General features: G+C 35.8%; 1 protein-coding gene across 12 annotated transcripts in view; it reads right to left on the minus strand.

Annotated features, from left to right (window-relative positions):
- The window catches only part of RALGAPA1 (Ral GTPase activating protein catalytic subunit alpha 1), a 130973-nt gene that overhangs the window by 34433 nt on the left and 79467 nt on the right, over positions 1-17073 (minus strand). For 11 of the 12 annotated variants that reach the window (XM_085580494.1, XM_085580495.1, XM_021542698.4 and 8 more), the window contains 5 exons: positions 15401-16265; positions 13935-14006; positions 12866-12989; positions 11037-11192; positions 640-798 (listed from right to left, as the gene is read on the minus strand). In XM_085580494.1, the coding sequence (XP_085436620.1) occupies positions 640-798; positions 11037-11192; positions 12866-12989; positions 13935-14006; positions 15401-16265 (1376 nt within the window). Of the gene's footprint in view, positions 1-639; positions 799-11036; positions 11193-11980; positions 12126-12865; positions 12990-13934; positions 14007-15400; positions 16266-17073 lie in introns of those variants that run through there. The other variant, XM_085580496.1, reaches the window with a different exon arrangement.

Below are 17073 nucleotides of genomic sequence, written 5' to 3' on the forward strand. Positions count from 1 at the left end.
TACAAAGTATAGAAATTCATGGCAAGTGACATCACACACAGAAGTTAGGTAGTATAAAAACTCATGACCACTTTTACTCAGTCAGTTTAGAGTTCACAACCCTAAACCACTGCTTTAAGAACAGGGCCAACACTGACATTTGAAGAACAGTCATTAGAAAGAATGTGTGTTCTTATGCCTAAGGGCTGAGTCATTTTGCTTTAGTGAATTAATCTCCAAATTCTTGTGCAGAAATAAGAAGAAAGTAAAAAATAGGTTTGAGAGGAAAAAGGGGAATATGACGTGGAGGAAGTTGGAACAGGCCATTATTCTAACAACCTTGGTTATGTATCAAATTTGATAAAAAAGCTCAACAAGTTTACTGTAACATTTAAATTACTATGCAGAATATTCTAGCTTTGTTTCCAGATTATGCTGTTAGTAGATAGGCTTTACAGCATCAGGCCTTTGCAATTTCAAGTTACTTATTTTACTATGCACTGTACTCACTGAGCTGTTCCCTCCTACCACCACTGCAACTGTCCATGCTTAAGACATCACCTCGTTGGGTCAATCTATTACACTCAAACCTCAGATTCTAAACAAAACTCAGTTCATGGTAAACACACAAAGGAAAGACAAAAGAAAACAAACCCTTACCTCAGGCTTTTTCATAATCTGGATACTGAACATATGGTTTTTCATGGGATAGATAACTATAAGAACATCACCAAATTCTGTTGGAATTATTCCTCTTCTATAATCTCGAGTATGTTCTGACCAGACAATGTGTACTTCATCATTTCCTAAATGTCTTAGCTGGAAAATCAGGGATAAAATGCCATCAGTTTGAATAGTCTTAATTAATATTCTATAGCCATACAGCTATATTAAATATAAATATTTAAAAAAACAAACCCACTAGAAAAATTAGTAAAATAACCAAATTACACAACAGCTCTTTTAAAATTTCAGTGTATTAGTTGACAGCACTGGTTTGTGCTATAGATTTTTATATATTGGTGTTGATTTCTATTTAAATTAACAGATACATGAATATATGTCTCCTACTGGAAGCTAAAATTTTGTTGATATTATCTCAAGAATGCAGAATAATTCAACCTGATTTACTAAAATGTGTTCAAGAGTGACATCACTGATAGGAAGAAAATTACTAAATTCTGTATGAACTTCCAAAGTATATGAATGGAGATCTGTTTAAAAGTTAACATCACCATTCTAGCCAAATTCCAAATTGCCTACTACAAACAAAAAGCTTTTAAAGGAGAATAGCTACTGTATTCTCCACAGCTCCCAGAATAACTAAGATAAATGCTAATTTTCCATGAAACCAGGACATCTTTGTAAAAATAACACCCTGCTCCCCTAGAAACTATGAAATTGTTCTTGATCTGGCTCAGAATGGCCAAATCGGTTCCTCAAAATCCATGCTGTATCCTCAGAAGTAATCATATAACCAGACTAAGGAATTCCTTGAACACTTTGGAATTATCTGATTGAAGAACCAAAACACTTCTGACAAACAAATGTTCACATGATGTGGAGAGGCTTTATGTATACTGATCAAATACATTCTTTCCAGTAAGTGTTATTTCTGAAAATTCAAACTGGAATATCTTTTTTATCTCCTAATGCATCACCAGTTATTGACAATTGTCTTCACCCCTGCTCTCAGCTTGTTTCCAGAGTTTTAGGTAGATGGAACTTGTCAAACAATCACCTTGATGTTATACAAAGGACTGCACTATTTAACATGTAACATACAAATACCATTCTGAGCATGTACAAGAAGCTATTCTATATAAAAAAGCAACAATTTGCCATAGCACTTTTAGAACACAATTGTACATTAAATAAAAGCAAAACACATGCATAGTCTTCAGAGAAATTTAATTGCAATTATTCACTTCTTTATTTTACAAAACCTCCTGGAATGCTGCCTTTGTCTTATTGGAAGGCCTACACCAATCGTCAGTAGCAGACTCAAAAAAAAAAAAGGTAAAAAAAAGGCGCAAAAAGAATTAGAAAAAGAAGCTGAGTCTGCTCTTCTTTGTTAGCTTTAAATGATATCAGAATGAAGAAGAGGGTTGTATTTCTATTAAAAAAAGGATTTTCTTCAGTGTTGGACTGGGCAAAGGACAGGTGGCTTCAATATCCTCTCTCTTCTTTGATGCTCAACAAGTAATTTGTTTTGTCTGGACCAGACTGTACATACACCTACTCTTAAAGGGCCATGGTGCCTTTGAAACCAGCTGTTCTTGCCCCTTGGGTAGATGGCTGAATTATTTTGAACAACACTTACTTAGGGACACTCCTGCACCAACACTTAAAGTCAACCCAGCAAAAAAATTGGTTATATGAACATTTACTACATTGAGCTTTATTTTACTAAGTTAGAATAAAGCCAGACAGCAACCTGAATGACTGATGTGCAACAAACAGCAGCTGAAGGACCCCTAGATAACACTTTACTATGACAAGCATCATAAAAGACGATTAATTGCAAAATTGACCCTCTCCTACCTTAGAATCATACAATCATTTAGGCTGGAAAAGACCTCCAAGATTATCAAGATCATCTGTTAACCTAACACTGCCAAATTAATCACTAAACCATGTCACTAAACACCACATCTATACATCTTTTAAGTACCTTTAGAGATGCCAACTCCACCACTTCTCTGGATAACCTGTTCCAATGCCTGACAACTCTTTCTGTTTAGTTTTTCCTAATATCCAGACTAAACTGCCCCTAGTGTAACATGAGGCCATTTCTTTGTCCTGTCTCTTGTTACCTGGGGGAGCAGATTGAGTTCCACATTGTTACAATCTCCTTTCATGTAGATGTAGAACGCAATAAAGTCACTAAGAGCAGTAGGAGAGTGACAAGAAGCACACTTAGTCTTTATTTATTTCCTGGCTATAGCTTAGAGGATTTGCTAAGATACAACAAACACACAACTAAATACAAAACAAAAGACACAACTAAAAAATCCCTTCAACTCCCCAAAATCACCAAAAAAGCAACTTCTCCTTCTTACTTTTTATTTTGCAGCAAAACACTAATTAAAGAAACCTTGCACTGTAGCACCAGAACAGCACCACCCATTGATTTTCATCAGGGCAGAGTTCTATCTTTTGAGTTTACACAAGGCTCAGCTTCATTTCAGCCTCCTCTAGCATCACTGTCTAATAAATCATTATTCTTGGCCTCCTCTCCTTTGGCCACAGTTAACCAACTTCTCTCTTCAGGCATGAGACAATTTTTTAAATGGATCACAAACATGATCCGAGCAGGGAAAATATATTCTTGTTTTAAATTCAGGTTCTTGTTTTAAATTCAGGTCATTTCATTGTACTGGTCTCAAACGTAGTCCAAGAAAATAACTTGTTGGCACATATTTTTGAAGCATGACAGGAGCAGAAAGCAGGGTTGTCACATCTTAAACTGGCTATATCACCAGAGAAGTCAGCGAGGAATTGCACCTCAGATTAAAAAATAAATTCCCATTTTGCTTTCTTATCGAAGTGAGCAAAGTGACAGTCAAACTAGCTGTGGAAATCTGACAATGATAAGGTATCACGGACTGACAGGCTTGCACATAGAAAGAAGTGAAAAGTTCAGGGAAAATGAGGCTGCCCAAGCAAAGAGAAAGCATGAGGCAAATGAGTTTGGACATGAAGTGTTGTGGAATGTAAAAAACCCACATGATCCTAGATTGAGGGATGGCCATCTGGAGCACTGACTGAACTAATTGAACCAACTGCAAAAAGCAGAACTGAGGCTGATAAACCATCACTGCACTGCACCACTTATAATTCAGCAATATCGAACTATTTACTAAAATAATTTTTCCTCCTTTACTTGCCATCTTTGGAATCAGAGACAATAAGCTTATAGACTATTACAAACAAGTGATGGTGACAGTGTAAATAGCAAATAAATAGCTTTAAGATCCAAAACATATAGAGAGTTTAGATATTGCAGCTTCTTGAGAGCATCACTGCCTCTGAATTTCATTTGTCAAAGGTTGCCACTGTGTACCTGTTACTGATACCTGCAGTTAATCAGACAGGATACAAGTTCTTGCACTTCTATGAAAGTTACCCAGATGGAGCATCGCTACTGAGGCATGCTTTCGCGTTAGACTGAAACAGATTTTGCTGTGATAAAAGTGTACTGTGTGGTTATTTCAGCAGAATTACTGACAAGGGGTACATATTTTTGAATGCCAAGTGTACTGAAGCCATCAGCGACCTTTCTTTGCAATTTCAAAGTTTGCTTAATACTCATATATATGTGTGAGAATACATTCCAGGCTAAAAGTAGAAACTTCTTCAGAGGAAAAGGAAAATGTATGAGATTATTTCAGATTTCCAGCTCCTGTCAAATGTATTTCACTTCATGATTCCTGTCAAGAATGATCTGGCAATGACCAGTTTGAGTAAAATGCATAATGGCATCTCTGTGACATGTAATGGATTAAGAGTCAAAATCAGAGGAAGCAAGTAGGTGGATGATGGTATAAAGTATTAACGGCGATATTAAAAAAGAGAAGTACCCAGGATCAAAACTTTGTTTCTATTATAGGTGGTCGGATGTCTGACAAAAATAATAGACAAGGGAACAAGGGTTTTTTCAGAAGTTGTTCTGACACTACTAACACAGTGCTCCTTTTTGCTTCTTTCAGATGTCCTTGCCTTGGTCAGCAAGAAAAGCTTCTGAAAAGTAAAAATGGTGGTAACTTGACTCATCAACAACACTTGATTCATGGAAGAGATCTGATACATGACATTGACTTGAAAAGCTTTCCTGGCTTATTCATCTGCTAGGTTTAGCATAAACCTTTTAGAAAGAAGAATTTCAGATTTCTTCTCAATTTTTCATTTGAGAACCTTGAAATTCAGCAGTGCTAGACAACCAAGATCTCCTGCAAGCACAGCAAACATTTTGAGAATCCATCATTCACTGTAATTATTACACCACAGGAGAACCAGAGACTGACCCCTTCAATTTTAATCTGGATTCTTTGTATTTCTTTGTATTGAATTAAAAGTGTCACAGAATTCAGTGTCCTCGACACCAGTAGGAGAAACATACTGAGCTACAACTACCTCTGCTCATTGAAACCTTAAGGACAGACAAAAACATGACTTCCCAAGAAGGTGTGGTCCCAGTGTTACCTAACAGAATGGGATTTGGTGCGCACAGAATGGACATCTGTCAAGACTGAATTCTGTGTTAGTGGTTATTCAAAATTCACCACCAGCTGTCTTCATACTTATTTCCTGACCTTGTTTTCCTGAATTTACAACTACTAATGTGCTTACATCACAGTAAGCCTAACAAAGTGCAAATCAGTACCAGAGTAAGTCACTGCAATAATATAAATAATAAAAAAGTCCTTAAATAATGTTATACTTTGAGCTGGTGATACACTGGAAATTACTGTAGTTATAATTTACACACGAGTATTCTAACACTCTAAATGCAGATCACACTGCCCTAGAGAGTCCATTATCTAAGCGTAAGACATGACACAAAACATGGTGATGGACAAATGCAAAGAAGGTGTTTTACAAATGTAAAAAGGTGTTAAAGATTAGAAAAATGTTGTTTATATCAGCATTCTTCAACAATGAAAGTGTCAAGACCAGAGAAAGGAAGGTTCAGCAATCAAAACAACAGTTTATGATATAGAGAGTAAATTTTAAGTGTGTGTATGGAAAGGCTATGTTGGAAGAAACATTAGGTGGGAAAAAGAACAGTCATAAGCACACAATGAATGTAAGAATCCAGAAAGTGGACCAAATTAAAGATGATTTCAGGCTATTGGGCACAAGTGACAGGCACAATGGTCATGTTATCTGTGGTGATCCGGGAAGGTGGCAATGAGAAAGAGATTAAGAGCTCTGTTTTAGCCATTTTAAACCTGAGCTGTCGGGAAGACAGCCCTGAGGAGATAAAAGAGACAAACAGATTTTTTTTAAGTCTTGCTTTGAAACTCTACTCCATTAGAACAAATATATAAAAATGACTGACTGTTAGGTTACCTGAAATTTCAAATTTAACTCAAAATACTTTAAAATATTCTTACTCTATAACCATCATCATGTGTCAGCTCTCCTAATACATTTATGTTAACTGAATACAAAAGAAACGTGAAATAAATATAACCAGGAGGGATGATCAAATCTAATTTTGATACATTAGTGTCATATGCTGTACATGTTACAATAGCAGCCAGACTTTAAACTAAGCTGCAGGCTATACTGAAATTTCCAAATGGCAGATTGTTCTAAGTGATACCAAGTATAATTGAAGTAATAAACGATAGTAAAAGCAAAGCACACTGTCAGGAAGAATTTAAGTATTTACTTTTTAAAATTAAATGAGTTAGGTTTGGAAAGGCAAGACAACTGAAATAATGCAGGGCTCAATTTACTGAAAATTCCTTTTATTTATCTGTTACATTAACCCTTGAACTCTTGCCAAAATTACTGTAATTTCTAATACCCACTTACCTAAAGGAGGCAGAAAAAAGCTATTATATTTTCTTCTGATAGAACAGCTAGCCTCAACTTTTGTCTTCTTGAAAAATGAAAGTGTTTATTACAAAAAGAACAAAAGGAGCAGATATATATAAAAGAATGGCTTTATGCAGCTACTTTTGTCCTTTTAATGTTAACAGCACTACTGTCTACAGTGCATGTACCTTCTAGATGAATCTTTCACAAAACTTTGTTTCAATAACTATGGTGTGTTTGAGGGTTTTGTTTGTTTGGTTTGGGTTTTTAACAATATGTGTTTCTAATTATAACTCAAAAAAATACTGTACTAATAATTCACATCTATAAACTTTCAAGTTCCCAGTACATGTTAGCAACACAATAAAAACAACTGTAAGTACTGGGAGCTGTGGTTAGGATCATGTCATGCACCACTTAGAATTGTGTAATATACCAAAAGCTCAAGATTAAATTAGTATTCTAATCACTAACAACATTACTCCTTTTTTTTTTTACATACTGTATGTATAAAATTCTCACCTACAATGCCTTCATCCTTTCGGAAGTTTCTCCTAAGGAAAGAGGAACTAGACAGGTGATAGCTCATTTATGTGCCTCTACAACCTTTCTCATTCTGTGAACTGAGTCTTCACATTATTTAGTTCTCATATTCTCTGCAAGCTTGTTCTTGTAATGTTAGTGTAAATATTTTTTACTTTAACTTTTGATTGTAACAAAACCAGAATGGATTACATTATCAGCATTAAACCTTTGATTTTATGTTTGCAAATTAAATAGTTGTTTTACATACTTATTTCAATCTTGAGTTCCATTACAGAATCAGAAGTTTTTCCTCGGTTCTTGAATTCATGTCTTTTTTTGCTCTTGTTCATATCTTCAAAAACGAATGCTTCAGAGGTAACGAAACACTTAAAAGTTTAATTTACTACTCTCTAAAACTGATGGAAAATCGGTTTTAAAATGGCTTAGTCCCTGAAACAGCAGAATCTTGATTTTACAGTGGCTCAACTGGCAGGAAGAAGTTTTGTTGTAATTTAATTTAATTTCCATTTATAAGATGAACCTATCATGTACCTCTAGGCACATTTACAATATAAAAACCAGCAGCCATTTGAAGCCAACTACTGCAAGTTTGCTTGTTTTTCTCCCATTGAATAAAACAAGACAAAAGATCCCATGAAAGATCTCTAGAGAAGCTCAAATCCCAAATTTCTCTGAAGGTCACAAACAGTACATGCACTCAGAGCAATTAGAACTGTTAGCACTCACATGGCTACACACACAGTGTGTATGAGCTGATTTCATAAAACACAACCCTTTTGCTGATATGTTCAGTCCAAGCAGCATGAGTATTTGCAGAAATAGTAAATGAATTAAGCCTGTTTTCCTACTCATGTCTCCTGATAGCAGTTGCTAATTTATCCCAAGATGTAAACTTCAGCTGATGTTTCTTTCAGGTTTAAGATGAATTTCTTAACATCTCTCTTTGCTCCTGGGTCCTTAATATCTAATACTTCTTCCCATGAAGTCTTTACTTGCTGAGTAGGAGCACTAAAAGTCTCACCAACTCTGTTTCCTTGAATTAACATATTATCATTAAACATATACAAAATGAACAGTTTTTAAACATTATTAGATTTGATTGGAATGGGCCAAAAACTGTTAGGGAAGGGAGGAGAAACAGAGAGAGAGGCTCACAAGCCTCTGTTCTTGGGAAAATATTCTGAAAAAGGACAAAACCAGCACACTGAGAAAGAAACCCACAAAGAAATAAAGTAGTTTGATTTAACAGTCAACCAGTAGCTGAGCCACAAATATAATCTCAATCTATTGATACACTCTACATATACTCTACAAATACTCCAAATCACTGATGAGTGAGACTGTTGGCAAAGCAGGAGAGAAACAGGCCTGTGGCAAGCTGGAATTGTGAAGAAGCCCTGCTGACACAATTTTCACAAGCTGAGTCACAGGAAGCCTGGACCAGCACTGAAGCTTTCCTGGCAAGAACAGCTGTATGTAGATGCAGAGTGCTCTGTGGTGGTGTATCCTACCTACCCCCTTGGACTTAGAAATCCTCATTGGGCCTTGGCCTTGACAAACAGCACATGGGCTAAGCTCCTCTTTAGCGTATCAGAAACACTGTCTGGTCCCAGGAGCTTGTGCAATCTAATGAGCTCCTGCTTTTTAATGAACAACCTTGGAAACTTGTTTTTCTTGCATGAATAACAGTCCAAGTGGAACTGGTAATCCAAGTTGTAATCAAACTTTCAAAGAAAGTTACCAACTAAAATTGTGTACAGAATGGAAAATTACTATGACAAAATTCAACTCTCTTGCACCCCTATAAACAGTGGCTGGAAGTGAGACCCTTTGAGCTCTCCTGGCTGCAGCCAGCAATCTCCCTCTGAGCAGAACACACCTCAGAGGCAGCAAACTCTCAAGTCTGCTGTACTTAGAAGATCGCTGCCAAATGCCAACAATGGAGTCTGGGCTGATACTCCTGCTGCTCACGGATCAACCCCTTTCACTTTTTGACAGGATGCAAAGGCATCTGTCGTGAGTAGTTCATTGAATTAAAGGAGAATTTTTTACAGGTATATACACCTCGTACATAGTCCTTTAGATCTGTGTGCATGCAAGTGTAAATGTGCTATAGCAACTGCACTATAATTGTTACTCTGGGACCAAGTACTTTAGATTTTTAAATTCTATAGAACCTTTTGTTAAATTGTATAAATTAAGCTATCAATGTTAAGTGCTATTAAGTTTGCATGCTGGAAAAAGCTTTAAGCCTAAACTGTCATTCAAGTCTGGGGCCAAGTTTAGCAAGGGGATCCACTCTGAACCTTGTGACTCATTGGGAGGATATTCCTCATTGCTATTCATCCTTACCCTTTCCCATGCTGACCCTGTTTTCATACCCTGCCTCCACATAAACCATATTTGGTTGATTTTAGATTGATTGATTGATTTTTACGTTTTAGTCTGACTTTTCTCTGTGTGCTTTAAGTATGCAGTGGGCAGTAGACTGAACCTTGCCAATGACCTGTGTCACACTTTTATTTGAATATTACACCTGCTTTTGCCAATGCCTTGGCTGGTCATTCTTTGAGCTACCTAAAACACTCATTCATGACATGCTCCTGGAAACAGATATGAGATCTTGCCTCTGTGTTCAGCTGAAGTCCACAGCATTTTCAAATTATTCACTATTAATTATTTTTTACTGTGACCTGTCTTTCCCTTTTTCAACACTTTGTAATTATCTAATTCAAACAGATTATAAACAAACATTGTAAGGTTAATTACAAGCTGTGTTTTATAAAAGCAGATTTTTGTTTAAAAAATAAAGAAGCCAGTCAACTTAAACAGATCCCCCCCCCAACAGTTTTATATTAAAACAGTAGCAACAATCTAATTTTAAAATGAGTTATTTTTGCTATTAATCACCACTATAAATCATTTAACAACCTTAGTATTACCCCGACTCTACTTCAGGAAATAAAGAACAGAAAGGATGCAGAATAATAGGAACACAAGTAAAAGCATTTTTAATTAAAAAACCTCACCAAACCAACCTGAGATGGAACAGTGAGAAGTTAGAATTCATAGTCAGTCTATAATAAGAACAATAATATTTTTTTCTTCAAGTTAAACACAAAAAAAAAGAAGTCATTAATAATTGAAGCTTGCCAGAGGCATGACTATTTCTCTCTTTACTAACTGTCCACCATCTAATTTAATTACAAGTATTAAAGTCCATGCTGAGGTCAACCAGTTTCAGTTCCTCCAATATTACACTTCAACCAGTGCTCATTAACGTGTCTAGTGAATGGATTAGCACAGCTGAAGATGTATGTATGCAGGATGGGGGGACAGTGTGAGGATAGCTAATTGTTCATTTACAGTAGAACACATGTTTGAGACTGCAACATATTATCACTAATGTGGAATTTATTAAATTCTAAAGAAAAAAATACCAATACAGAACACCTTTTTTTTTCCTTAACGCAGCTATAAGAGATCATATCACTGTTGAGAATCTGTGCCTCCTCCAGGACAATACACCTTACATACAATAAACATCATCTTCATATTTTTAATTTTTTTTTTAAGGGAAAATTATATTAATAACCTGCACTTGACCCTTAAGTGAATAAAAAGTCATCTCAGAAAGCACTCACCATGTACTTCTTAATTGGCATCTAAGGTTTCAAAAGTACTAAGATATCATTCAGATGTAATACTTTTCCTTCTATACAAACCATTACTTCCCTGCACTTTTCATATATTCTTGCCAACAATTCCAGTGATGGTAAAAATCACCAGTATGGTAAAATTACAAATTGGCAGAGAATATACCAACTTAGCAGGTAAAGATATTATGATATTTTATGGTGTTTTTTGGTTGTGTCGGATTTTTTTAGAAATTACTGGATTTTCTTTGACTCTAATTTCTCAATTTATTACCAAGAGAACACTGTTTATTTAGAGACACCTACCTTTTTTGTTAAAGAGTCATCTGAATCAGAAGGCATTCTTGTTGACACATGGAACATTACTTCCACTGTTGAGGTAGCAAAATATGGAGTGGTCAATCCAGTGCTTTTGTTTTTTTGCAGTCCTCCCATAAAGCCACAATGGTTTGTGAGATTTACCTGGAAATAATGACCATGAGACTTTACAAGAAAAAAATTATCAGGTAATAAATACACTCTTTATACTTTAAAATGAACTTTCAACTGAACTTGAAAAGTGAAGATCCTTTTCCCAACAGTATAGTTACACTTTGTTTCTAAAAGAGTTCAGACTTGCTGACTAGACTAGACTGGAAATCAACTACAGTGCACTAGCACTCTATATTCCATGGCCACCACAGAACCTACTGGAAAGATGAGGTTAGAAGAGGAAAGATTGTGTAAATAATATTTACTGCATTTTTCCCTGATCATTTGACCGTAGTCACTTACATGTGCTTTCTTATTTTTTAAAATTCTCTGATACTACATCAACCTTGACCTGAGCTCTATAAAAAACTCTGTGTAACAGGGAATTTATTACCTTCCATATATTTTTTTGAGAATTTTTCATTTTGTGAATATTAAAAAAAAAATCACAGGAAATTAACTGATAATTTATAAATAAGATTTTAAGTCTTAGATCAATGGGAAATAGTCCAACACTGAAATAAGGAAACATGCTAAATGTGATGTTTCACCTTTAAAGCAGTGACTACAAAAAGTTGTTTTTCAGATGTAAATACATTTTATCTCTGCCTGCATGTGATATATTTGTTTTCTTGATACTAAAGGATGCAGAATTTAATGTTAAAATGTTAGGGAATATGAATCTCATTAGGGAATATTAACCCAAATGAGCAACTCTTTAAACTAGCTAATACTGCCTTAAGAGAATTAAACCACTAAAGAAGGATATTTTATGGTACTAGTGTTGTTTTTTTTTCCTCCTGATTGTGGGAAATAAACATCTTTGCTCATGAAAGTCAGCAGACTTGTAGCTGTTTTCCTCTGTTCCTGTGGGAAAGTCAGAGTCATTATCCACACAGTTAATTTGGTAGTGTCCTTTTATACCTACGGAGTAAAGAAACACCAAGAATAAATAAGATAGACACTCATGTGGACACTCCTGATGAGCACAAGTTGCAAGAGGAGCAAAAAACCATCAGATTCCTATATAGCCAACCACGACCAAAAGCTATTCTTGTATTCTGTGCAACAGTGCCAAATTGAACTTTACAGTGGTAATTAATACTGTGTATCTGAAAGAAAGATGGAAAAAAGGAAATCCTTATGACAGTATTGAACGAGTGACTAAAGAGTTGCAGGTCCACATAGATGATGGAGTAGATCACAGTATTTCTGATTGCTGAAAGAGAAATAGAGTGGAGTGTGTGAACTGATACATGCATGCAGTGGAAGGCAGGAAGAAGAGAGTATATGAGAAGCTGCTTGTCTGTACTTTTTGAAGTTCCGAAATTGAGCAAAGCTCAGACTTCAATGGACTTAACACTCTACAAGCTTACAGAAAAATCAAGATGTCTCCTAATCAGTGCATGAAAGCCAAGTACAGGACTGCACATTAAAGAATTATCTTAGCCTGCACAGACTTTCTTCAGTTGTTGAGAGCTTGAATTCAAATGGCTAGTAATGTTAATGAAACTAAAACATGAATTCTTCTCTAAATCCCATTTTTAAACCAGTATATTTCAGTACTTGTGAGAAATGCTGAAGAGCCAAAGACTTGCAATATATGAAGGTACTGGTAATTGTCTTTGCAAAAAAATCCTAGGATAAAAACATTTAATAAATACCTCCCAGCCAAGACCAGCTACAAAATCCTCATAGGCTTGACTTCCCCCAGTATTCGTAAGAATGGAGTGTTTATCTTCCTGTCCCTCAGCAACATAAAACACTGCAATCTTGTGTGTCTCTCGGCTGTAAAACAGAATGGTCATTGCATGAAAGTGCCTTAAGCAATATGAAATTAAAATATGCAAACAATAAAAAGAGAGCATGGCTTCTAAAGCATAAAAAACGTATAGTGGAATTACAGTACAATTACACGGCTTCTTTTTGGATATCCCCTATATTTTCATGCCCTCATTCTGTCCTTTCTAGAGTCATCTTCTCTAGAGCCTGAAGTTTTGCTATACATGAGCAGCATTTACCCCTTTTATCACATCTAAATGCAGGATGGTGCTGCCTGTACCAGTTACTGATGGAATAGGTGGGCTTTTGACATTGGCAAAACCTGTAATGTGGGCATTATCCACACTGCACTGCCCATTAACAACAGTACCTTCTGAACACTGTGAAAATGCAGCTTGTCCAACTGAATGAAGAATCTTTACACATTTTTTAAAGACCATAATAACTTAAATGTCTTCTGTTGACAGGTTATTTTAAGACATTGGAACAAATGGAGATGGTTTCTCACACTTCTAAAACTTCCACTGGGTTTTGTTTCAACTTCTACAAAAAAGAATCCATTTTCAATTCTGTCCTACAATTCTAACTAGAAGTCTGTATTTTCAAATACTGGGACCATTTGAAACAGCTAAACAATCAACCAAAACTTAAAATGTGAAGGCCTTGATATATCAAATTTTTAAAAGAATTAAATGTTATGCATTCACAAACACTTATAAGGTGTTTTGAAATTTGTTTATCTCACGGTATTTTATGTGCAGAATTTGACCATACAAATAAAACCAATGCAACTTCAGTAGAACAGAAAAAACTACGGTACAATGCAAAATACATTAATAATTAAAAAAACTATTAAAAAAGTCAGCTCCACTCTCACATCTATGCAATTAGAGCCATTCGAGTAAAAGCACACTTAAAACATGTAAGTAGGCAGTCATTAAAAGAATTTACCATTGTCTTGAATCCAGATTTCTGAGTTCTCGAAGTAACTTCTCATTTTTCTTCAGGAGATGAAAGCTCCTTCTAAATAGAGAAAATTGGAGCTCTTTTATTACCTCTTCACTGATGGATACAGAACAGTACAACAACGGTACAACAACATACCCAGGTCCACTCAGGAACAGTCAACCAATGCTTCTGCCTTTTCAACAGTCCTTTCTTAACATATAAAAAGTAAGATATCTTAAAAATATATACAAACAATTTTTCTTACTCCAGCAAATCTTCTACATTCATTACAGCCCTAAGTAAACCTTTATTTCATTCCACTTTCTTTTGTCAACCCATTGGATCTGACTGGGATCCATTTCTTCTCTACAGAAGAACCATAAAATATATATATTTACTGACAAAAGACACTCCCATTAGTCTACTGTTGAAAGGGGTGGGTACATTCAACACAGAACTTTTGTTACTCTGAACTACAGAGCAGAACTCAGCTCAGTAATCAGCCAGCCAGCTGTAACAATTTAAACAAAAAACGAAACCAATATGTTAGAGAAAGAAAGGCAGTTTTAATGTCTTTTCAACTGTGCTTAAGATGTTTCCCACAAAACACTGTGGAATTAAGAGCAGTCCTCTTCAAAACCAGAATGCCTTGAGGAATTACAGACCCAAATAAGAAGGGCTGTAACACCAATGTTTTGTCTGATTCCAGTGATACCTCAGTGACACAGATTATTTTTGTTTTACCAAATATCCACTTCCCTTCATAGCAGGAAACTATATAAATGATTCCAATATGAAATTTGAAAGCAGCAGCAGCAGAAGATTTCAGAAAGACCCATAAATTCTAGGATGCTAATATTTCTACATACCCCCATGTATATGCAGACATACACTTAACCACACAAACACAAAAATAATAATGTTAAAGAGACATTACTTCTGTAATTGAACATGGTTCTCTCCTGTTCTAAACAATATTCAAACAGTTCTCAAGCACAGCCAATGTTGAAATAACTAGTAGAGGACACATCTTTCTCATTAGCTAATACACATGCAAGGCTTTGAGGCTGCATGCAAGCATGATTTTAGCAGACAAAGCAGCAGGACACTGTCCAGTGACACAATAGCTGAGAATGTGACACTTTCTGACTATTATTCTGACATTGAAATGTAATGATTTTTGCAGCAACATACATGGAAAGCAAAGAAAATACATGATTCCTTCAATTTCCCTTCCAACACTTTCTAAGGAAAGACTACGAATCACAATAAATGCAACATATTCCTCCTTTCTGTCTCTCTAAATGACAGGCTGAAAAGCAGAAGAAAGCTGTCATTTAGGCCTTAGATACACATTCCCTTTCTTTTGTTAGCTGGCCTGGAATATTTTTGGCTTAACAAACTCTATTATCAAGGTAAGAACAGCACAGTTACTTAAAAAAAAGTTCTTAAAATATGAGTTGTTTTACCTTTTATCCCATGAATTCATTCCTAGTATACTGAGAAGTAACCTACAGTAGTAAAATGCTGACTGTGGCTTTTGTGAGGTTGGCTCATCCTGCTCCATGGCCCTCATATTTACATCATTGAAATGCTTTTCAACAAACTCTCTCTCTTCTGTATGCTGTTTCAGAATTGCATTGATGACATCATTCTCCTGCTTTTCTGAGATGCAGACTGGTTGAGGAGCAGGGATGTTGAGTGAAACACCAGTTCTCTGTAAGCATTCAGGGCTTGTAACACCTAAATACTGCAGCAGCTCATCAAGAGCATCTTCTTCATCCCTAATTGTATCCCATGTTGGTACAGTGTCTCTAAATTTCCTTTTAACTTGGAGTGTAATTCCATCTCTTGTAGATACATCCTCCACATGCTCAAAAGATGAAAGAGAATCTTCTGGTTTATCTTGCTGAGATAATGAAAGTGCAAAAGATGCTTGTTGTGAAGATCCACATAAAGATGATGGTCCATACAAAATGGCTGAATCCCATGAGTATTTGCCAGACAGATCACGCACTATAATTCTAACATTTGAATTAGCTGATGCAAGTCCAGCAGACAGTCCTCCCCCAGGCGTATCGTCTTCTGCTTGGATTTGTATGCAAGACACCAGGGAAGTATTGTTTAACACAAAGAATTGAAGATTTGGGTTCTCAAAAAGTTCAGGAGAAAGCTCAGGACTTTCACTGTATGGATTGTCATTGTTTTCACACACTTGACTGGTCAGCATAGCAGGACCTCCACTCATAGGATAGTGGCCTAAGTGGTTGACTAGATGTGTTATCACAGTACGAGCAGCAACAGAAATTAATCCTTGTTGCATGTGAGTTTTCACTGCAAGAGAAAGAGCACAGGTTTTAAAAGAAGAGTTCAGAAAACAACACTGAGATTTATGTGTTTCTTTTGGTCTCTTCCTGAGAGAATGAGCACGGCAAGCTGAGGATACATGCAACCCAGTAACAGAAAAATATGTATGTTGATGACCATTGCCCTTGTATATAAACAGCATGAAAAATCCTAAAACAGTTACAGAACCATCTCCATTATTTTACAGCCATGTCTATGTCTACAGATTATACTTCCTTTGCCATAGCTTTGTTATCAGCATTGTTCTTCTAAAATATACAATTTCTTATCTAGTAAAAATAAATCTTGAATTGCTGTTTAAGCAGTGATCATAACTGTGTTGCAAGATGTCCATTCCAACTGCAGTGCATTTTTATATTTATACACATCATTACACTGAGAAATACAAAGGAAGATAGATGCACAAAAGGTCTAATCCATCCTAATTTCCCTGGGGAGCATATAGATGTAGGTTAGCTTAAGAATAGCACTGGATAATTTGAAAGCCCAAAATCAAAGACAAAGCTGTCTATATTGAACATGATCTAATATTATCAAAGTTTTCAAAATGAAATCTCATGCCACAACTACATGTTACATAGTTTCAGATTAGAAAACCTTGGGAGGGAGAAAAAAAAAGTTAATTGTGCCCATCTTATGTGAAATTTATTCTGTGAGATGCACTGGTATTTCAACATGGTTCTTGCCACCACCTTCTTTACTGCATATCTTCTACTTGCACATTACGTCATCTAAATTCACAAAAGGTATTTTTTTGTTTATTTCACACCCTGCT

This window comes from Lonchura striata, chromosome 5 (genome assembly GCF_050655825.1).
Source record: "Lonchura striata isolate lonStrDom1 chromosome 5, ASM5065582v1, whole genome shotgun sequence".
In the NCBI taxonomy this organism is placed as follows: domain Eukaryota; kingdom Metazoa; phylum Chordata; class Aves; order Passeriformes; family Estrildidae; genus Lonchura; species Lonchura striata.